The sequence below is a fragment of the Strix uralensis genome, chromosome 1 (genome assembly GCF_047716275.1).
Source record: "Strix uralensis isolate ZFMK-TIS-50842 chromosome 1, bStrUra1, whole genome shotgun sequence".
NCBI lineage: Eukaryota > Metazoa > Chordata > Aves > Strigiformes > Strigidae > Strix > Strix uralensis.
This window is the reverse complement of record NC_133972.1, coordinates 147,144,657-147,162,110: the sequence shown is the minus strand read 5'-3', so window position 1 is coordinate 147,162,110 and position 17,454 is coordinate 147,144,657. Positions and strand designations below refer to the sequence as shown.

Sequence of the window (17,454 nt, the reverse complement as noted above, 5' to 3'; positions counted from 1 at the left end):
GAAACCAAGACCATAATACAAACCAGCTTTATTTTCTAGATTGTGCATGGCTTATAAGGATGATGTTCAGGCAAAAAACCTGATACTGTATGGCTACCATGATACTAGATTTGAGGTTGAGAGAAGTGGCTTAAAGAAGCAGAGTAAGGATGATAGCTGGGTGCATGCACTGAGCATCTGAGATGGTAAAAAAGACTCAGGGTTTCTGTGGGTGGAGGAAGCAAAGGGATAAGTCAGGAGAGGAGCCAGGTGGCATGAAGGGATCAGACTGGGTGTGGGAGGCAGCGAGATCAGATGTGTGGGAGCAAATTTGAGGATTGTTCTGACAGAAAGTAGAGAGCAGATACAGAAGAAAGGGGAGGGGGAAAGCATAGAGATTTATAAGCTGGGAAGGCAAGGGCAGCACGAGGGTGCCTGCTGTATGTCCTCCCCTGTAATACTTCTGCCATGAAAACTGTATGTGACCCCTGCTTATCCTCATGGTGTGCAGGTCTGCATTTTCTCCCCACTGTAAATAGCACCTGCTGGAGAAGCTATTTAAATATGTAGCTGAGAGTCTGTAACTTCTCGTGCAAAGTCTGAGAAGATGACCCTGGGGGGTGCATCCTGTGAGGACAGGTGGCAGAGCCTTCCAGGCCCAGCCCTGCCATCAGTGGGGGACACAGCACCAACCCATCTGGGACTGTATGCAGGTGCACTGGGTCTGTCTTACTGCCAGTGTGCCCGCCTGTCCCTGCTGCAGTCCCACTGCAGGTACCACCACATTAGTCCACGCTTTGGAGAAGCGATCAGGGATAGGGAGTAGAAGCGACAGAGGGGGGTCTCCTCCAGTTTCTTTGCTCCCCACTCTTCAGATGCGGTGGTTTTGCTGTGGCATGGGTCACCATGTAACACTTCAGATATGTGCAATTGCCATCCATTGTCACCGTGCTATGTTTCCAGATGTAGTCCCCATCACTACTTCAACCTGAGCTGCAATGGGGAGTCGTATGGGCAATGCTATAACAAGTTTAGGCATGGGAAGAAAACAAATCTTCTAGATATAGTTGTTATTGTTGCTATGAATACCTATAAAGGGAAGAGTTTCAAAATGGACACATATATTTTTGAGGGCTGACAGCAATGGAAACATTCTCTGGTTTGATAAACTACTAGTAGTATTTAAACAGCTTCTGCGGCACATGCTATAACTGCTCTGCTCCTAAAGGTGAAACAAAATGAGAAACTCAAGGATTCAGGTGCCAAGCTCTGTCGGAGCATCTTCTTGACTGTACTCTGTAGGGTGAAGTTAACAGGGAACTAACAGAATTGTGACCCACATCCAGGACTTCACTGATGGCCTCTAAGCTGAACTTTGCATTGGACCAAGTTTACAGCATATAAAGTAGAAAATAAACTTAGTAAGATGGCATCTTCCCTCCCCGTATATCCAAATAAATCATATATTGCAGCTCAATTTTCAGTATGAGGATTGGACTGTTTAGGGGTTTTAAATTTTTACTCTTAAACTGGAAATTTTCGCCTAATGAGAACTAAATGCTAAATGCAGAGCAAAGGAAAGATCATTAAAAGCATTATTAGAATAAAATAAAAACTCTTTCTACAATCCTTAACAGGTAAAATACAGTCCTAGATTCCTGGAAGACTTGGCTGGATTTTTTTGGGAATTGTTGTTGGTCTTTCTCCTATCTCACTGGCAAGCAGCCTTGTTTCCTTCTTGTGTCACCTGAAGGGAAAGTCAGCCTGCTTGTCAAGGTACCCACCTCCATGTTGCCTGTAGGACCTAGTGCTGCTCAGGAGTTAGTAACTATATGTTAACAGATGGCAAAGCCAGCGTGCTGAAAGCTTTTGCAGATTTTTCAGCTGGAAGTGGAGAGATTTGTGAAATTTGGGAAGGGTGGAGAAACATGATGCTCTGAGATCTACAGGCTTTCTTCTGCCCAGTTACACCCAATAAAAGGGAACAATGAGTGCCCCCAAGTAGATGCATACCAAAGGGGCTAGCGCTGAAACCCCTCTCCTCGCAGTTGCCGGGCTGAGCTGCCCGCTGTGGGCACGTGCGCAAGCATGTCTGATGGGAAAGAGCAAGGTGTGCTTCAGCGGGGTCATCGACACGCCCAGCATGGACATAAGCGTTACGCACAGATGACTGGTGACTTGTGCCACGAGTAGCAAGAGCCCATGCAGAGCCACATGGGTGTTACAGCCACACCAGGTGATGCAGCCCACACCTCGTGCAAGACTCCTATGTGAGCGCTGGCTTGTATAGGGTTGGGACTGCCGTAGCAGTGGAGTTTCAATCAACTAGAAGTGCCCTGTAAATATGGGTCAAGGGTGATAAAAGTTTCTGCATGAGTAATTTTTCTTTTTTATTTTAACATTAATTTTAACTAATTATTTTTACTGTATTTATTAATTGTTATTTAATGTTTGGATTAATTTTAATTAATTGAAAAAAACAAACCTTAAGGAAATGTTAAACCTTTGGACACTTGATAGGGACTTTGACACAAAACCAAGGAGAAGGTTGCATTACAAATCAGGTCTTGCTCTCATGAGGTCTCTGCCTATCCCCCAGTGGGACCAGGACCTCAGTGCCTGCCCTTTCTGTGCAGCCTTACAGCCAGTCTCTTACTGCCTGGTCTAATAGGCAGTTAAGTGTTTACACAGGTGGAGGTACTTCACTGAGGGGTAATCACAGAGCTGCACACCCCCAAATATTTATGATATGAGTGTAGTTTCACAGGAGGAAGGTCCCCCCAGGGTCTAGTCCCTGCCTTGAAGCAGGCAGAGACTAGGTTTTCCTCCAGATTTAAGAGCAGAAGCATGGCTGCAGGCCCCCTCCCTCTTCTTCAGCAGTTTTGTGATGGGCATCTGCTTTTCTATAAATATGAACTTAACACTGGTTTAAGAAATTGCTGAAAATTAAATAATTTTAATTTGAATTAATTCCTTTACTCTGGGTGAAATCAACAGTTTTCAGTTTATCAGATATTCTGACCATGTGTAGTTTTCTAACCCAGTGTATTGAGTTAAACTGGGGAGTTGTCCCTATTTAATGTTTTTTAACTCTTCCCTGGAAACTTAGGTTTCTCTTCTGTCTTTGTGATGTATGCCTGTAATTCTCCTGTTTCTCTTACAAGTGGTATTTATAAGACAAAAAAGCTGCATTTTCATTATACACTTGAATGGAAATAATAAAAGTCAACAAAGAGTCTAATTTAAATGATTTCTCATGGAAGCTAGAGAATCAGGAGATGAGCAGATGGGGGCTGCCTGAAATAATTGGGGAAAAGGCTGGGGAAGTTAATGTGGGCACATTAAAGAAAACGTCTAGATAAAGGGTCCTTTAACACAGAACATGTCATTTCCAGCTGATATTGTGGACTAACCCCAGTATAAGAGTTGGTCTGAAGTTGATCAGAATTGGTAATAGAGCTGGTCTGAAGATTTCTAGGTCTCATCAAGGACAGGGGATACTCTGGAAATCTTTGGGTGGGACTTTGCCTTTCATCGGGACTTGCCTTGGACCAAAGAAACGCCCTGTGGTGGGCAAATTTAGACAAAAAACTTTACAACTGCCTCTTGTGAGATGCTGAGCCCTTGGTGATGGTCCATAGCATCCCTGAGGGGTAGGATGGCCAGGTGAGCAGGAGGGCATCTCGCTGGGCTCCCCCTCAAAGGGCTGAGGGGCTCAGGGTTGCTCTGCACATCAACCCTGGGCACCTCAAATCCATCAGGGTCTAACGGAATGGGAGGGAGCCTGCAAAGTTTAGGAAAAAACTTTTGCAGGGTGAGAAACGCTTCAGTGAAAAGCACGGGGAAAAAAAAAATTAAAAAAATCCAAGCAATGTGTTTTGAAAAGTGACAGTATTTTTACCCAGCACCTCTCCTGACCACCCCCAACTGCCAACCTGCTCTCCTCACACATGCACGCCATCGGAAGCAAACTCATTGCCCCCATTAACATTTTAAATGGTAAAAACATTTTAAAAAAATAGGAAAGGGGAAGGGGAAGGGAAAAGTGAAAGGGAAGGTGAAGGGAAAGGGAAAGGGAAAGGGAAAGGGAAAGGGAAAGGGAAAGGGAAAGGGAAAGGGAAAGGGGAAGGGAAAGGGGAAGGGGAAGGGGAAGGGAAAGGGGAAGGGGAAGGGGAAGGGAAAGGGAAAGACCCACAGCCTCGCTAGGCTTCACCCCCTTCCACCCCATCGAAGAAATCACGGCTCCAGGAAAAAAAAAAAAATAAAGAAATAAAGAAGAAAAAAAGAAAAAAGAAAAAATTAAAAAGAGGTAAAAACCAAAAACAAGACAAGGAAAAAAGGCAACAGCCCACTGCCCCCCCAAACCCGGGAGGGGTTCACGTCAAGGATGCCGCGTACTCACATCGCGGAAGATGCGCAGCCCCGCTCCCAGCTCCGCCGCCATCCGCCCGCCGCAGCCGCCGCCAGCGCCCGGAGCGGCGGCGGGGCCGGGGGGCGGCGGGGCCGGGGGGGGGGCGGCCCGCCGGTGGCTGCGCCTGGGGGCCGAGCCGCAGGCCCCGCCTCGCCTGTCGCTGGAAACCACTCCGGGGAGGGTGGGGAGAGGCGGCTGCTGCTCCTTCTGCCCCTGCCCGTTCGGGGAAAGGGTGTCCCGTTCTGCTCTGCAGCCGCCTTGTGGCGTCTTTGAAGTGTGCTCGCGGCTAGACTCGCTTTCTCTCCAGGAGAGAAGCTTGGTTCTTGCGGTCTGTCAGGTCACGTTTTCATCACCATTTTGGCTGCTCTCCTCTTCAGCACGGTCACTCGGGGAGACCCTTCCGAACGCAAGGCCGCGGGCTCAGGGCGCTCTGCAGGAGGGGTGCCGGGGCCTGCCCGGGCTTCCCAGGGCTGGTGCTGACACTGCCATACCCTGCGCTCTGCAAAAACGCTTGGCCTCGGAAAGAAGCTCCTGGAATATACCACACCCCTCAAAGCGGCCTGGCCAAAAATCGGGGGCTGTGGGGACCTGGGAGCACTGCTGTTTCTGGTGGGGAGCACGCGGGGAGGTGTGGGATGGGGCAGGAGCGGGCTCTGAGGGCGGTGAGGAGGAGGATGCTGGGGCGAGGGGGAGAGCGGTTCTGTGGGAACCCCCCCCCCCGCACCCTGCTACTTCATACACTTGCCAAAAGGTTATGACATGGACATTGCAGAAACGGGGCTTTGTCTTTGTTCTCCCACCACACACCACCAGCAGATGGCATTGCAATTATACATTATATATTACACTTTATAGATCATATTATTATCTATTATTATAGATTATATTATGCTTCATAAGAATGTTAGAGTGATTTTTTTACTATAAAACACCTTCATGTATGGAAAGCCTTGGCCGTGGCATGACTTGCTGTGCGTGGGTGTTCCTGCTTCTTCCACCTCCCTTTCCACATTTCAAAAGAAAACCTGAGAGATGGGAGAGAGAACCGTCCAAAAGGAAGGACAAGGCATTTCACAGGATGAGAAATTTTTATCTCACTTCCTAAAGATGACTTGATAAAAGAGATGGAAAAATCATCTCAGGCTACTTTTGCTTTTTAATAATACCGAAAGGGTTTTATTTAATCTGATTTTTATGATAGAAGCATGGGAACGTATTTCTTTGCAGAGAAAGAAAAGAAGAAAAAAGTCCAGTTTGTCTCAAGAGCCAGGAGGGTGAGTGGAGATAAGGAAAAGCTTTTTTAGACTGTAGAGGGGCTTGGTTTTGTTAACTATTATAACAACAGTTTACATATTTAACTTTCTTGACTAATTACTCTCTTGGAATGAAAAGACTTTCATTGAAGAACCTGCATCTTTCCCCTTTGATTAGTCTTAACATTCACTGTGAACATTTTAACTTTGTCTAGAGAAATCTTCCTTAAAAACAGTAAGAAAAAAATTGTGTAATCCTGATATTTTTAGGGCAAAAATTAAAATATCAAAAGCAAAATTAATTAATAGGCTTTATATTATATTAGGAAGCATTATTTCCATTATTAAAAAACGAATTTGCAAATCACCTTTGCATGACATAGAAATGTGAAAGTACTGTTTAAGTAATAATTTTTAGAGACTTCAGTTTTCAGATTCAGATGAACAAACAACTCTGTGGGTGGAGTATACGCATAACTTGATGGTGATACTTTTGCATACCACTTTAAAATTATCTGAAGTAAAATCTCAATTTTGACCACACGAGCAGGTGAAAACTGAATTTTACCAGCTTCCCTATTCATTCCATGATTTCCCTCGCTCTCTGAGCAAGAGGCTGTGAGGTGGAAGAGGGGGGAACTCGACTGCATGGTTCCCCATGATGTGGGAGTACAGGTATGGTACTTGCTGCTGTAATGGGAGGATGATGGCTTTGTGAAATACCCAGGTGAGGTTAGTAGAGGTCAGCACTCAGTGATACATTCATTCTGCAGCCACAGACTCGTGCTGGTCATAATCTATTGAAAGAAATAAAAGTTTTCTGTGCAGATGAGGATAAAACCTAGAAGGTGCCTGATTTTTTCTTGCTGTGTCAAATCATTAAACTTTTATTTAGAAACCAGCCTACTGTACCAACATCTTCGCTCATGTGAAATGGTCAGCCAGTATTTAATGATTTTGCCCTTTTATCTGGGAAAAACAAACAAATGAAAACTGGCAGCAAGAGCTACCTTACACTTACTGTGCAACAGTAGTGGGCTGTGCAACAAGAGCCATTGGTGCTGATAGATAGCTCAGCTTCCCTTTTACTGAGGAAACGCAAGCTGCCTGTCTAATCAAGTTTCTAAATCACTACATGATGTTTAGCTATGTGTGTTGCCTCTAAATGACAGCAAACCACTATATAATCTTATGTCAAAATAAAACCTTTCTGGCAGAAGAACAGCTTGCATGTTCAGGTACCCCACAGGTATTGTAGTGAGAAATACTATTTGCCATTGGCTAAGGAAATGCATCTGCTTTATGGTGCTTTTTTCACCACAGGAATTGATTGGTATCTCCCTAAAGAGTTGAGTTATCATAATATGATGTCTACCTTCAGCTCTCAAAACATGTTTTGTCATGGTTTGACCACCTGGTCTGGTGCTCTACAGAGCACCAACCCCAAACAAGCCTCCGGTTTGAATACTCAAAAGCTGCCTCTCTGTAATAGCTTCCTTATGACTTTTCTTGATCAAAAGCTGTAAAAACAGAGAAATTTCAGAGTTAGTATGTATGTTGCCATGGCTTGTTATATGAGCAGTATCAGATGATGCTAGAGACCAACTTTCTTTTCCATCACCTTGTGTCTTGCACATGTGTGGGAGACAGGCAAATCAACATTGGCCTGTCAGCTCTGTGCAGCCCCGGAGAAGCAGCTAGGTTTTGATGAAAAACAGGCCTTGGGAGAAAGATAAGAAACTGCCGAGTTGTGCCAAGATGGCAGGGAAAAACAATGGACAGCTGCAACACTGAACTGTGGAAAAGTACTGAACTGTGAGAAGTTACCGCCACGTGAACAGCGCGTGAACAAGAAGGTGATTGGTCTGTACAGCGCGTGTTAGAGTGGTCTTATGCTGATAGGAGAAAAGGTTGATAACTGTCTAATTGCTGATTTGCTAATTATGAATCCCAGAATCATCTAGGTTGGAAAAGACCTTGAAGATCATCTAGTCCAACCGTTAAACCTAACACTGACAGTTCCCAACTACACCATATCCCTCAGCGCTATGTCAACCTGACTCTTAAACACCTCCAGGGATGGGGACTTCAACACCTCCCTGGGCAGCCCATTCCAACGCCTAACAACCCGTTCTGTAAAGAAATGCTTCCTAATATCTAGTCTAAACCTTCCCTGGTGCAACTTGAGGCCATTACCTCTTCTTCTATCGCTTGTTACTTGGTTAAAGAGACTCATCCCCAGCTCTCTGCAACCTCCTTTCAGGTAGCTATAGAGGGTGATGAGGTCTCCCCTCAGCCTCCTCTTCTCCAGACTAAACAACCCCAGTTCCCTCAGCCGCTCCTCGTACGACATGTGCTCCAGACCCTTCACCAGCTTTGTTGCCCTTCTTTGGACACGCTCGAGTAATTCAATGTCCTTTTTGTAGTGAGGGGCCCAAAACTGAACACAGTAATCGAGGTGCGGCCTGACCAGTGCCGAGTACAGGGGTAAGATCACTTCCCTGTCCCTGCTGGCCATGTTATTTCTGATACAAGCCAGGATGCCATTGGCCTTCTTGGCCACCTGGGCACACTGCTGGCTCATGTTCAGACAGCTGTTAATCAATGCTTTAACCATAGTATAAGTACGTACTATTGTAATAATAAAGGGCCTTTCCTTCTGCACTTCATGGAGAGTCCGTGCCTCAGTTGCCACACACATGGACTAATCTGACCCAAGTGAGAAGCTAGTATTTTTACAGCTCTGTGTTTCCATGAATGGGACTGTAAGGATGGAAAAGTGAGTCCCCTTCCATATGGTATCTGTGACAGTGACAGCAAGGATGGATGTACTAAATCCCAAAAGGAGTGATGGTGTGCCTGGAAAAATGTTGGGCCAACTACCTATACAGAGAATGTGTGGCTACGTCTAGTTCACCAGATGAAAATCACCTCAAAGTCCCCAGCTCCAGAAGCTGACTTTAGCCTCATCCTGATCCCTCCTGGGGCAAGACCTGAGCCTGCTCCCATGCCCTTCCTGCCCTCCTCCTTTCCCTCTGGTCCCATACCCACTCTTTGGTGGAAAGGAAACCCAGACACAGGCTGGACTGGAGGCACAATGTGCTCCAATGGCAATGGCAGTGTAGACAACTGGGATGCAGGATGTACATCAACAAGTGAACCTGGATGCAGTCTGTGTGTATTGGAGCTCTTGCCTAAATCACCAGGAAAACAAATGTAATGTACAGCCATAAATACACATGAGGAATTCAGGGAGATGCTGGCTTCTGTGTTGGTAAGAACTCCTGCAGGAGGAAACCTCCCAGCTTGCACTAGAACGTTATTTTGTTCTTTTTGTTTATTTGCATGCCTTCCTGTAAATGTTTGGGAAAATCACTGAAGACCTACTCATTCAATCCAGTTTTCATGTAGGTTCCCAAGCCTAATTTTTCTTAATACCTCAGTGCCTTTGACAGACTCTTTCCAGCCAGTGGGAAATGCCAAGCCTGGGATCTCCTGGCATCTAAATCAGGCTTTAGACCAGCAGCTATGAACCTCAGTCTCTTTACCAATCCCCTTTCTGTCTGCAGGGGACACATAATACTCCTGGGATAGAAAAGTATCATTATAAAGATAAACACAATAAAGATGTAACAATTCTGGGTCAGTAATGCACAACGGTGCATTAGAAGTGCCTAAGTAAACTATATGCACATCATTGTACATGGAATATTGGTTGTTCCTTGCAAGATATAACACACACTTTTTTACACGCTCTTTCACATAGATCTGGACAATTTGGTAAATTTAGGACAACTTTTTAGGGACATGTGAAATGCATAAGATGTGTGATGATAATTAATATAGCATGTAGACTCTCCTATGCACATTCTGTTTGTGACCAGCCCTGCAGGAGCGTTTTGGAAGCAAGCAGTGTAATAAAAATGACTGTAATGGGGCATCCAGCAGAGACTGTGGCTCATGTTGAGAAAAAGCCTGCTGTGTGGCTGGATGGCTAAGTCAGATATTTACTTATAAGACCTAAGAAAAGGAACAAAGGAAAAGATCAAAACATGACAGAGTCAGAAGCATAACAATGCAACAGCACAGTAAAAAAGATGCACTTTCATTCTTTGTATTTGCAATGTTCCCAAAAGAAAGGTAGAAGGAAACTGCTATTGTCAGTCTGCAGCTAAAAATAATATCATATTTAATCCAAACCCAAAGAGGTGCAGTTCACAGTACCTGTCAGACTGAGATATAAGCAATGGTCCTGAGCAGTCCATACACCCCAGGTCCCTTTCCCCTTCAGAAGAGGATCATAAGGTTATTTATTGCTAATCTTTAGTCACTAATTATTTGCCAAACCTGAGAGGACAGTTTTCCATTCAGCTGAAGAAGGGAGTGGGGATCCACCAAAGGGTTAAGTCCAGTCTTAAGGGTCCTGGTCTATATTGGCTCTGAAGAAGCCATTGACTACAGAGTAATTTTAAGAGCCTGGTTAATTTATTCAGGTGCTTGAGCTTGTTGGGATGTGTAAATAATTACTGTTTCTTCTTCCGTGCCTATGTACTCTCACACCATAGCCAACCTATGAGTAACATGTTTTGAACTACAAAGTGTTTGAGGACTGTCATTGAGAAAAATGTCAAAGGCTTTCTGCCTCACAACTGGGCTAAAAGTAAGTGCATATATACGTGTACTAGACAGCACAGAAATCTGGGAGATTGTCTGAGACCTATGACATGGAGTCATGGTTTTGGACTTTGGCAAAGCTTCAGTGCCTAAGCTCTGCTTTAACTGCCTAAATATTTTTCTAGGTGCAGGACATCATCCTTCATATATAACAGGAATTTATTTACATTAATCCAGTAACAAGATCATGGATCAGAGTACCTCAAATTAATTTCTATAGCTGGATTTGAGAAAATTTGAAATATTTTTAGAAAACTTGTATTATTCCAATGATTCTGTGAAATGAAGAATTTTCTCTCTACCCTTCCCAGGCTGCCACTGCTCCTGAGTTACACATCTCACATGAAGTAGTACCTGGTGTGATGATGCCAGCTCTTTGCTTTTCAGTTTGAAAATCCCTGGCACTTGTTGAAATTCTGCTGTCAGAAACAGCCACCTGGCTTATTCCACTTCAGTGACTTAATCACTTACAGCCATGCTGACAGCTCAGAGTCTGCAGGCAACCCCTGCTCCGAGTCTGCAGGCAACCCCCACTCCCCAAGACAGGCAATGCTCACAGCCTGGTGGCACATCTCCTGGTACCTCCTTCTCACCTGAAGGAAAGCCAAGGGCTCTTCAAGGTCTTTTTGACTGATGTTTGTGATCATACTGTTTTGCTTTCAGAGGAGTTTTTGGGGGATGCAATTCTTGCAGATATGGAACCATCTTATTTCAAAAAATTTCTAGCAACTTTATATTGCCAGAGCGTTCAGCGACAAGCACTCTGTTTGCTCCCCAGCTGTTCTCATGTTCAATCCTAGGCTAAGGAGAATAATGCAACAAAATGCAAAAAAAGGAGGGGGGAAATAAATTCATTTTAACAATAATTAATACAATTAATAGGTCAATAATTAACATAATTAATAGATGTCTACTTGAAATAAAAAATCAGTTCTGCTAAATGACAGAACTAAAATGTTTAATCCAGAGGGCAGCTTTGGAGAAATTTCTATCCAAATACAACTCTGTACTAGAAATCGAGATAATTTCTAGTAATGAATGTCAAATTTTTGGCGTACTTCTGAATATTGTGCTTCTTTGGAGAAATTCTACATAAAATTTCTACTTACAGATGGAATTTGAGATTGAGAATAGCAGTAAGCAATTTGGACAAATGCATCCCAGTAATGCTGTCATTATCCCGGAGCCAGGCCTGCGAATGGTGGTTCAATGCCACGATGCTAGCCCAACCTCAAGACAATGAGGTTAAATTCCTGGCCATATTGCAGACTTTCTGTAGGGTCCTCGACAAATAATTTACAGAATAACAGAATTGTCTAGGTTGGAAAAGACCTTGAAGATCACCCAATCCAACCATCAACCCAAGATTGACAGTTCCCAACTACACCATATCCCTCAGCGCTATGTCGACCCGAATCTTAAACACCTCCAGGGATGGGGACTTCAACACCTCCCTGGGCAGCCCATTCCAATGCCTAAGAAATGCTTCCTAATGTCTAGTCTAAACCTTCCCTGGTGCAACTTGAGGCCATTACCTCTTGTCCTATCCCTTGTTACTTGGTTAAAGAGACTCATCCCCAGTTCTCTGCAACCTCCTTTCAGGTAGTTGTAGAGGGCGATGAGGCCTCCCCTCAGCCTCCTCTTCTCCAGACTAAACAACCCCAGTTCCCTCAGCCGCTCCTCGTACGACATGTGCTCCAGACCCTTCACCAGCTTCATTGCCCTTCTTTGGACACGCTCGAGTAATTCAATGTCCTTTTTGTAGTGAGGGGCCCAAAACTGAACACAGTAATTGAGGTGCGGCCTCACCAGTGCTGAGTACAGGGGTAAGATCACTTCCCTGTCCCTGCTGGCCACGCTATTTCTGATACAAGACAGGATGCCATTGGCCTTCTTGGCCACCTGGGCACACTGCTGGCTCATGTTCAGCTGGATGTCAATCAATACCCCCAGGTCCCTCTCTGACTGGCAGCTCTGCAGCCACTCCTCCCCAAGCCTGTAGCACTGCTGGGGGTTGTTGTGACCCAAGTGCAGCACCTGGCATTTGGCCTTATTGAAACTCCTACTGTTGGCCTTAGCCCATCTCTCCAGCCTGTCCAGATCTCTCTGCAGAGCCTCCCTACCCTCGAGCCGATCAACACTCCCACCCAACTTGGTGTCATCTGCAAACTTACTGAGGGTGCACTTGATTCCCTCGTCTAGGTCATGAATAAACATGTTAAACAGGAGTGGCCCCAAAACCGGGCCCTGGGAGACACCACTCATGACCGGCCACCAACTGGATTTAACTCCGTCCACCACAACTCTTTGGGCCCGGCCATCCAGCCAGTTTTTTACCCAGCAAAGCATGTGCCCATCCAAGCCGCAAGCAGCCAGTTTTACCAGGAGAATGCTGTGGGAAATGGTGTCAAAGGCCTTGCTGAAGTCAAGGTAGACAACATCCACAGCCTTTCCCTCATCCAATAAGCAGGTCGCCCTGTCATAGAAGGAGATCAGATTTGTCAAGCATGACCTGCCTTTCATAAACCCATGCTGACTGGGCCTGATCATCTGGTTGTCCTGCACGTGTTGTGTGATGGTACTCAGGATGAGCTGCTTCATCAGCTTCCCAGGCACTGAAGTCAAGCTGGCAGGCCTGTAATTTCCCGGATCATCCTTCTGACCCTTCTTATAGATGGGCGTCACATTGGCCAATTTCCAATCTGTCAGGACCTCCCCGGTCAGCCAGGACTGCACTTTAGTAGCACTGGTGTGCCTAGGAGCCCCTGGATCCACGAATTACCTGACAACTTGCCGAGGGTGGACCCTATTCCATCATCCTTGTCATTAATGAAGATGTTATATAGTACTGGTCCCAGTATTAGCCCCCGTGTTGCACCACCAGTGACTGGCCTGTAGCTGGCCTGGAGAGGTTGAGGGTGCTGGGACTGTTCAGCCTGGAGGAGAAGGCTCAGGGGGGACCTCATCAGTGCATATAACTATACAGATAGGGTCAGTAAATCAAAATTCTGCATATGATCTCAAAAGGCAGTCACTCACTGCAATACTAACAGGGAACTGCAGACAAGATTTTAGGGTGTGTATTCTCTACAAAGGCCAAAATACACAAACTTAATCATCAAAGGATGCAATAAAACAACAGGGACATTGTATGTGTTTCACTGTGAGAGGCATTTTTAGCATTCAGGGACTGATTGTACATCACATTAAACCTAATGGGAATTGCAAGACTGGGTTTTCTACGTGAGATACGTATCCTCTTTGTGAAATTTTAAAGACTCATTATTACTCTCAGTTAAAAAATAAACAGACAATTTATACTTTTTTGGTCTGTTTCTCTGCTAAGTTAATATAAGAAAAGAAGAATTGTATTCTTTAGTGTCAGTCTGCTGAGCTCTGGAGAGCCCCCTGAAGCAATGCTGCTGGTGTGAGTAGAGGATCTAACAGTATGAGATAAGAAGTTGACTCCTTTCATTTCAGTTAGCATGAGAGCTGTAGGAATCAATCAACATTTCTTCTTTCATTTTCCCCTTTTCCCCTTCTTTTCCCCTTCTTTTCCCCTTCTTTTCCCCTTTCCCTTTTCCTTCCTTTGCTTTTCCTGCAGAGCTCTAAGTGTGCATTCCTTCCCTGGGAAAGATTTTAATCTGAAGTCTCAGCCCCTCACATCATTATGGGTTTCCTGGAACTGCATTCCGTGTTTGGAGGATTGAGCCCTGAAGTAGGTACAGTACTGCAGAGGATAATGACAGAAGTATTGGAAGAATTAGAGGGGGAAGAATATTATATATTCAAATCCCTCAGGTTGTTTTGAAAATCATATCCATGATTATTAGTGAATGTCAGTGACTTAAATTCTTACTTACTAGGACATTCCTTATAAATATTATACCAGACATGGCAAGAACAGTCACAGGTATTTCTCAGTTAAAATAAGGAAGACTGTCAACCCAAATGAAAAACTTGCTAATTAAAGTTTCAGATCTCATTTAAAAACATGCGAGCTTTTGTGAATGTCTTCACTGTCCAAGCCAGAGAACAGTTTGCCTGGATGAAATCTAAGCAAATTTGGTACTGCCAGTTTTTCATTTGGATGCTAATCCGGAATTCTGATTTACTACAAGAGGACCTGATAATAAAGTTATTATCTTCCTCCCCTTTGGATATAGATTAGATGACTAGATATTGATATTTCTGATGGACATACATTGGTATTTGGATAAGCTCATATTTAGATTTTTATTATTCTGCCATAATGGGACCTCTCCAAATCCCTGGCATTTGTGACAATTATTGACAAATATGGCAGTACATAAATGGATAGAAAGTTAATATTTTTATTGCAAACACTCCTAGAAATCTTAATCATGGATTATCACCCTGTTATGCTAGATGCTGAACACCTGCAGGACAAATGGCAAAACTCAATGGTGAATGATACAAAACACATAATTTTTGTTAAAAAAATCCCACAACATAAACATAATGAAATTCTGTCTCCCTCCATAGTCCTCAATATATGTCTGCTTCTCTTTACCTCAAATCATCTCCTCAGTAGTTAGGGGATAATAAAAGCAAATATCCTGGAGACAATAAACCTATACTGTCCAGTTCCTTGTGATATGCTGCCAGAGTAATGATTTGGTTAAATTTCCATAATATTTTCTGGGTCATTCGGAGCAGTGAATCTGAATCCTACAAATCCATATTACTAACATTATTGTCTCATAAAGTGCATTCATTGCCTTGTGGATTGTACTATAAAAAGGCTATTTTCAAAAGGTCATTGGTATCTGACATCTAATTAGGGATTGTTCTCAAACTCTTTCGCTATTCAAAAATTGAAATTGGTTGCAAATGAAATTGTCTGTAGGACAGAGAGAGTTTGTGGGTATTAAAGCATTTTGCACCTTAAAAAAATAGATCACTAAAAAGCTATTCCATAATCATTGTAACATTCAACTGAAAAGAATCTAAAGTTACACCATTCTATTACATCTCAGGCAAAACTGGTTTCCTTGTTCAAAACTAATTTCTGCTTTGAGATGTTATTTTTTTGTAAATATATAAGCAGCTGATTATCGAAAATCAAAGATTTCAGCATTGTCTGTTGTTTATAGGCTCAGAGAACACTGCCCTTCAATTAGAAATAAGAGCTTTTTCACCAGAATAGGATACTTTTTGCTCCCCCCACCATCTCTATTGATATTAAATACTATGTTAATTTTTATTTTAAATCTGTTAATTCCAGGCTGCCTTATCCAGTTCTATATAGCTACTACAGCTGTGCCATCTTGTGGTCTGCACAAAGCTTGTAATGTTTTGTAGCTTGGAAATTAATCAGAAGCGTAACAACTTACCAGCCACAGCCAAGGCAGCACGAATCAAATGGCACCCCCCTAAGCAATGGTCCAAGCACTCTGTTAAGCAGAGGATGCTTCATAGATGGATACATGCCCAAACCAAAGTTTCAGGTCGGCTGGCTCCTAGCCTGGCAGGTAGGGAGAGCAAGGGCTGTCATTGTGGTAATGTCTGGAGGTCTTTTCACCTTCAAGATGCGTGCTTGTCCTACCTGGAGTCTCAATAATTCATAGCAAAAGTGTATGTAAGCTTTTCTATAAGGTCCTGTGTTTTTTCCAAAGCAGACGATTTATAACCAACCCTCTGCTATTGCAGTTCAGCTTCAGCTGTGGTTCTGAATATTGGCTGAAGTTACTTATTATGAGCTTCTTGCTCTTGTTGCCATTATTTTTGCTCCTTGGTTTTAGGAGCAGCAGCAGATGGGTCTACAGGGGCTAGACAGATTTGATTCCAGTTTCACTTATAACTCCAGAGCAAAGAAACTGCTTGTTTTCATGTAGGAGTGGCCTTTTAATCCCAGCATTAATAACCTGTGCTTAAGAGATCAGTCTCTCCCATCGAGAGGAGGAGAGGTGGTTTTACTTATTGCCATGCAATTTGGTATCCCTTCAGCTTCTGTATGCCCAGCTGCAAATTAGAAATGACTTATGGCTTCTTATGGTTTCTTTTTCCTGCTGCAGGATGGCAGTGTTCAAGGTGGCCTTTGGATATGCTGATTAGCTGCTGTCCTAAAATCGCATACGTTTTTATTTGCCTCTACTGGGAGACAACCCTGCTCCCCGATAGTTAATTTTTTTTTTCCTATTTTCCAGCCTAAACATATTCATGGCCAGTTTATTCCCATGTCTTGCTGTGTCAGCTAACAAGACATTTTCCTTCCTTGGGGTTTGGTCTTGATAGCTTTACAGAGAATAATTGCTTCTTCTTTCAGCCTTGATTTTGGTAGACTAAGTTAAACTCTTTAGTGTTTCTCTCAGTAAGAGAAGCTGTCAGTTCCCTCATCATGTCTGCCTTCTCTGCATGGGTTCACATTTGTTTCTCTTTCTCAAAGCAAGGGACAAAGGTTTTATGACATCTTCCAGAATGAGCTCACAAGAAAAATGTCATTATATTTTTCCTCCTCTTTGCTAGAAGTAGCTCAGACAATACTTTCTAGGTATCTTTACTTCTCTGAAAATAAATCACTGGTCCATCATCTCCCCAAATGACAAACTCCCAGTCTGTAGCAGAAATGTCATTGTAGGTCCAAAAGGCATGGTCTTACATATTTGATGGAGCTCATCGCACTGCTGTGAATCCATGCCCTAAGGTCCTCTAGTTCCTCCTGAACGATATTGCAGTCTTCTGCTTTGTCACATCTGCAATTTCAATTAAAAATAACATTTTAAGGTTATGAACAAAAGCCATCTTTCTGTGTTCATTATTTGCTTCCACCCAACATAGGAACCTATTTTCTTTACTGGTTGAAAGATGACCTGGCAGTGCTATCAACTGGACTTGAGCCCAGAAGGTTTTGTGGTGTTCGTGAGGCTCTGCAGAACTCTTCTGAAAGTGTCCCTGCTTGAGGAAAATGAGAGGCATCACCGTCCCTGCACTTGCTGGGTGCTGAAGCCCTCCCTGGAGTAAATGCTTGCAGCCCAGGTGATGATTTCCCCAGGAGGAAGGGAAGTGGCTTGTGACGTGGATTCCCACCATCTGGTTGGTGCAGCTCAGGGTCCAGGGCAGCATTGCATTCATTTGCTCAGCAGCCCTGGAGCACCTGGTGAAAAAACACCTCAG

The 17,454-nt window shown here is 43.9% G+C and overlaps 1 protein-coding gene across 1 annotated transcript in view; it reads right to left on the bottom strand.

Moving 5' to 3' along the window:
* Positions 1-4,425, bottom strand: part of NECAB1 (N-terminal EF-hand calcium binding protein 1) — a 69,275-nt gene extending 64,850 nt beyond the window's left edge. Inside the window, exon 1 of the mRNA XM_074894148.1 lies at positions 4,382-4,425. Within this exon, the coding sequence (XP_074750249.1) occupies positions 4,382-4,423 (42 nt within the window). The 5' untranslated portion in view covers positions 4,424-4,425. The remainder of the gene's footprint in view (positions 1-4,381) is intronic.
* Positions 4,426-17,454: the final 13,029 nt, after the last annotated feature.